The sequence below is a fragment of the Lepidothrix coronata genome, unplaced genomic scaffold, assembly GCF_001604755.1.
Source record: "Lepidothrix coronata isolate B3197 unplaced genomic scaffold, Lepidothrix_coronata-1.0 Scaffold14, whole genome shotgun sequence".
NCBI lineage: Eukaryota > Metazoa > Chordata > Aves > Passeriformes > Pipridae > Lepidothrix > Lepidothrix coronata.
In genome coordinates, this window is record NW_016690194.1 from 2,321,128 (window position 1) to 2,326,884 (window position 5,757).

General features: G+C 35.9%; 1 protein-coding gene across 5 annotated transcripts in view; it reads right to left on the reverse strand.

Moving 5' to 3' along the window:
• Positions 1-1,601: 1,601 nt before the first annotated feature.
• PRUNE2 (prune homolog 2) overlaps positions 1,602-5,757 on the reverse strand; it is a 148,545-nt gene continuing 144,389 nt past the window's right edge. For 4 of the 5 annotated variants that reach the window (XM_017806206.1, XM_017806208.1, XM_017806207.1 and 1 more), the window contains one exon: positions 1,602-4,555. In XM_017806206.1, the coding sequence (XP_017661695.1) occupies positions 4,534-4,555 (22 nt within the window). In that variant the 3' untranslated portion in view covers positions 1,602-4,533. The remainder of the gene's footprint in view (positions 4,556-5,757) is intronic. The other variant, XM_017806209.1, reaches the window with a different exon arrangement.

Consider the following 5,757-nt stretch of genomic DNA (forward strand, 5'->3'; position numbering starts at 1 on the left):
CAGAGCTCACATGTGCTTCTTTCAAGTAAAGGCTCCAGGCAAACAGGCCTGCTATGTTTCAGAAGCTCTCTCCAAGGAGAATCAGAATTTGGAAGGCTGGAGCCTCAAGCAGAAAGATGCCTGTAACTCCACCTTCCCCCAGTCATTGGTCATTTCCCTGACCTGTCCTTCCTTCCCCTAGTTTTTCTTTCCCTGACTGATAATTTTAGCTGTGTTCCTTTTTTTTACATCATAAACCCCAAATCTCACATTAATATTCTTTCTGTTCCTTAGGTTGACTGTTTGATGCAACATTACTCATACTTCAAAGGGATGAAGAAAGACATATAATTTTACAGTTTTGATGGCTTAACATTGTCCTAAGAAAGCCAGCACTTTGTTTTCTGAGTCACTCTCTCACTGAGGCCTGCTTTACATACCAGGCCTCAGGGAAGAGCATGGCAAGTACTCTGTGGATTATTTTCCTACCATTGCTGGAGGCTGCTTTGCTTGCTGCCTATTGAAATACATGAAAGAGAGGCAAGCAGATAAGGTTTTGACATCTCTGATTTGAAGTTTCTTTTAACAAAACTGATTCTATTTCAGTAGTAAGTTATGACCTGGCTAAACAGATAATACTGGGAAGCAATTTTATGCTTTTTAATTTTTCACCTGAAATAAAGAAATAAATTTAATTCCTTTGAACAGTGAGCTTGACAATCCAATAGTTTTTCTGACAGACTAGATACTGTATGAGAGACACAGCACACTTTTTTTATCTGCAGTAGCCCACCACAGAGGTCACATCTCAAACATAAAAGAAACCTCCTTCTCTGGAGTCAGCACTTACTCCCAAGACTGTTCATAGATTACTAGCTAGAGTTAGGAGAGGCACATGGGTCTATTGGTCTTGAGGCATTTAAAAATCATTTAGAAATAGTACTATGCTGGATTCAAATTACTTGTTCATGATACAGAAATATTAGCTTCAAATGCCATTTCTTCTAACTTTATAATCCAAATATGACACACTATAGTGATAACAGAGTATGGTGCATTCTCACACCTAACATATTTCTGGATTTAAGACCAAAATCTTAGTTACTTAAAGAAGTAGCAGTATAAATTGACCCATTTGAAACAGACTTAGATTGGGATGTCAGTGGGCACAGGGTACCATGCAGGTGAGAGGACTGAAAGTCCACCAGGTCTGACTCCTTCCTTCGCTGCAGTCAATAAAGTTGTTAATCTGCTCAGGATGGTTTCATAGTCAATCTGCCCCATAGCTTCTGTTTTCTGCCTACTATATGAGATGGATTGAGACTATCTATGTATTTGACCTTCAGATAGCATGGACAAAAATAGAAAGCAATGTAAAGAGCTCCTTCTGCTTTGTTTCAGGAAAAATATTCCTAGTATCAACAAAACAAGGATTTTTTGTTTGACGGAGACTAACAACATGAGACACAAAAATGACTCAGTTTCAATTTCTGGAAGGACAGGTAGGGAATGGAAAGTAAAAGAATATTTGTAACTATGCAAAGAACTGTGATTTAAAACAATCAAGTGTTTCTACACATCCAGGGAATAAAAAACCCCCACAACTTGGAGCTGAAAGGAAATAGTTCTAGTGGTTGGTTGCAGTTCTTTATTTCTGATTCATATGTGTATATAACCATACAATGATATTAGATATCCTTGTATTGCTTAATCTACAATTTAAGTCAGCATAGGTATTTTAACAAAAAAAATTGCAACTATTCTTTTATATTCGATCTGAGCGCTCTGATACACATTAGAAAAAATCCATATATAAAAGCTTTTATCTGTGCAACTATACATACTATATTCCTCTTTCAACAAACTACTGATTTAATAATATTGATACATCATTGTTAGTATAATATAGAATTGCAATATCATAACATTAAAAAACTTTCCAAAATATATTAATAAGCAAAGATAATCACACCTTGATCTTGCAATCATTTTTGAACCATCACATTGAGGCCCCACTTTGTTTTAATGTGACATTTGGCTGAAACAAATTCCTTCCATCTCAGGCTGCCACTACGAGTCCACCCACATTAATCAGGTTAATTCATATACAGCTTTGCTGTTTAGTAATTTCATACAAACCCTTTAGAATTAAATTAATCTCTAAACTGACATCCACCACTAAAATCACAAATCTCTTACACCCACTTAAGTCTCAGACAGTGAATAAAGATTTGTGCTGAAGATCTGCTTTGTGCAGAAGTTTGGCAAAAACTTCTCTCACCTACAGCATAACACAAGTCATCGGGCTCATCCTAGGTGGCCTAAACTACAGGTCTAGAAAAGATGCGATTTCATGCTACTAAATGCTTTTCATAGTTTAGATCCTTGTGAAGCTTAAATAGCATCTGGAAGTCAATACAAATATTAATCTGTACATAAAATATTATCCCCAATGTACTAAGTGACAGCACTTTTATAAGGCAGACACAAGCCAGGATTCAAACATCTGAGAAACGGTGGAAACTACCAGGTCCTAATTTAGGGCAAGGTTATAGAGCAGCAACAATGGTCAGCAGGATTAGGTCCTTCCTCTGAAAATTAACAGGAACCGACAGAGAGATGTGATACACAGCAGACTAGCAAGTATGACAGAGATACCACACACCACCTGTCAGTACAGAGCAAGGACTGAAGAGGGGCACATATTTCAGTTTTTTATGCTGGGCAATAAGAAAGCCTTCTTTTGCGTTTCTAACAACATTTTCAATTTTCATTGCAATAGCTGAACAACTATGCACACAATGATGGACGCTTGCTTCATTGCTTTCAGGCTATCTTGCAAATACAAGATAGAATCTGACAGAGTCGGAAATGTGCAAACCACAGAACAAAACCATTGAACTTCTAAATGAAGGACAAAAGAGAATTTTCAGTTTAGATCCTACTGAAAAAGCAAGGCTCATGCTGTCCTGCCTGTGCTTAAATTTTATTTCCCAAGAAACCTTTCGCTTGTTTTCTCCTTCATTAATAATTCCAGACTGAACACAGGACTAGAGCTAGAGCACACTTAAAAGGTGTAATTTATCTTGAATAGTTATGTCCAAGGACTTATTTACAGACAAAGTAAAGAATCCACAGATGTAATGCTAGGGTATATGAGAATCTTGTGAAGAAAAGAATAATATTTCAGAGAGTATGTAATACTATTATTTGCATTAGGACTTCCCAAAAGGCAGGTGAGTCAGGAGGTTTGAAAAGTGCATGCTTGTGTTAATTAGGGAAAGAGAAAGCATTAGTCATATTCTTGATTCTTGTCTTTTTAAAGCAGACAAACAGTATTCACTTGATAATTAATCTGCACTCAATGCAAAAGCATGGTCTGAAAAATTGCAGATATTTTCCAGTAAATATGAGGATTTACTGTAGTGACTTTTATGCCAGTACACAGGACAGCAGCAAACAAGAAATGCTTAGGGCTTTTTTCTTTTTCATGCTTTTACTGCTGTGTACTGTGACACAGACAATAAACTGCATTGTAAGATTTATTTTTACTTATACTTTAACATGTATTCCTAACAAATGACTGTGACTTGCAACTTTAGATTTATATGTTTAACTTTTGGCTGTTAGTAGAAAATACTATGTGACTCATATTCATAGCATTAATAGCCTTTACAATTGGAGACAGAATGTCATTTGAAGGGTCACAACTTAGAAAAAGGGTTCTGGAAAAAGCAGATTTAGAAAACAACAATAAAGTAATGCTCCAAGGATTTTAGAATATATGACAATCATTTACAGGATTAGTTGATTCTTCCTCTGGGAGGTCTATTATTTTTCAGTATATCAGTCTTTTCTCTGACCAAATTAAAAAAGTCATTAGGGTTAAATGAAGATAGAAGGGCTTTTCAGATAGCAAGAAACACAAATGCATAGCAGCATGAATGCTTTGAGTTGGAAGGGGCCTTAAGAATCACCTAGTTCCAAAACCCTTGCATTGGGCAGGGACATCTTCCACTAGACCAGGTTGCCCAAAGTCCGATCCAACCTGACCTGTCAAATTCAAGGAAGTCCTGCATAATTTCTAGAATTATTTTTAAACAACACAGTTGCTGCTGCTCTGTGACACAAGCAAATTAACATTTATTGTAACAATAACTATTCCACTCAGCTATGCATAAACACTAATATGCTGAAGACAAAAATTAAAAAAATCCCCATCCTCATTGACCCGTTCATGAGGCACACTGTTGGTAAAACGGTATCCTTTGAAATAGAAGTTGCACGCACACAGAGAAACCAGTGCTAGATGATATAGCTTTCCTAAAGAAAATCATTTCTGAAAAACAACATAAATAACCAGGCCCCAAAATTCTGCTGTCTCCATGGCAATAGGACTGGCCCTTTTGGTCTTCTTGAATTGCTGAATGACATGGAAAAATTATGAACCAAACACAGTTGACCCAATCACTTATTGTACAGCATGGTCGTGAGTGTCTGGGTGATGAAAATCCAAGTGAACCCTCTTCTTCAAATGCCTGGCAGGGATGCTTTTTATTTCAGGGTCATGTCGATGCTATTTATTAAAGACAGAACAACAAAGAACAACAACAACAAAAAATTAATCAGCGCTATGAAGCATGTGACTAGTCTTTTTCCCAATCCTAAGCTCCTGCAAAGTGTTGAGTATCCTCATTTCTCATTTACTTCAATGCAGTGGTGTTCAAAAATTTACACACATCCAGGAAAGTACACACCTTAATAAGTTGCATTACTGTTCTATGGAAATTAATAACTATTTTTCCAGCAATTCCAATATGAAGTAGACACCAGATGTGGGAAGATCCAGTGCCGGAATGACACAGCAGTGTCACAAGATATGTGTGGCCCTAAAAATGTTTCTAAGAGTACAGTTTTGCTATTTAGTGCAAAGCACATGTCATCAAATACTTTAGAAGCATTCTTTAAAGTAAAAAGTTGTCATCATAAATGTTGCCTCAAGACAGAATTTTCCTTAAAGAATACATAACTATTTAAAGTTTCCTTTTTATATTTATAAAAAAATATTTTATATAAATTGTGTAACGGTTTATTTATAAACTGCTACACAATGCACAGGGTTACTTAACAGTGAATTATTTCATAGGGGTTTTTTTAAGTTATGAGGAAGTGCAAGGAGTTGAACAAAATAGAAGACAAGGGAGCATGACAATAGACAAAAGCCTTTGGAATAGGATGAAAAAGACAACAAAAGCGAACTAAGAGCTGGGCAGACTCCAGAGACGTTCCAGCAGAAAGCATACGGAAGAAAAATCTGTGTAAAACTGCTGTTCTCAGTGTGGATGGATTTACAAAAGAAATTCTTTTTCCTGAAGAAGTGACACAAGAAATAAGGGATATGATCATACGAAAATTACTGTCACTTCTGATGACAGATTCATATTTATGCAGAGAAAATAAATGGCAGGAATTAACATTAATTTGGCCTCAACTATATTTATTTTAAATAAATATAAATTCTTCTCTCATATTGCTTTTTGCTGCTCAGCTTATCTTTTGAGAAAAACAGGAAAACTGTTCAAGCCACAAAAAGATCAAAGTCATAAGTAAATAGTCTTTAACATGTTATTTTCTGTTCATATACTTTCAAAAGCAGTCCTCATATTGATTCATTACAGAGTAAAACAGCATCCTAGGAAAAAAAATATGCTCAGAGGTATAATGTTAACTGCTCCAGGAATCAGGAATTTAGCTTATGGTTCTAACATGTATCAGATA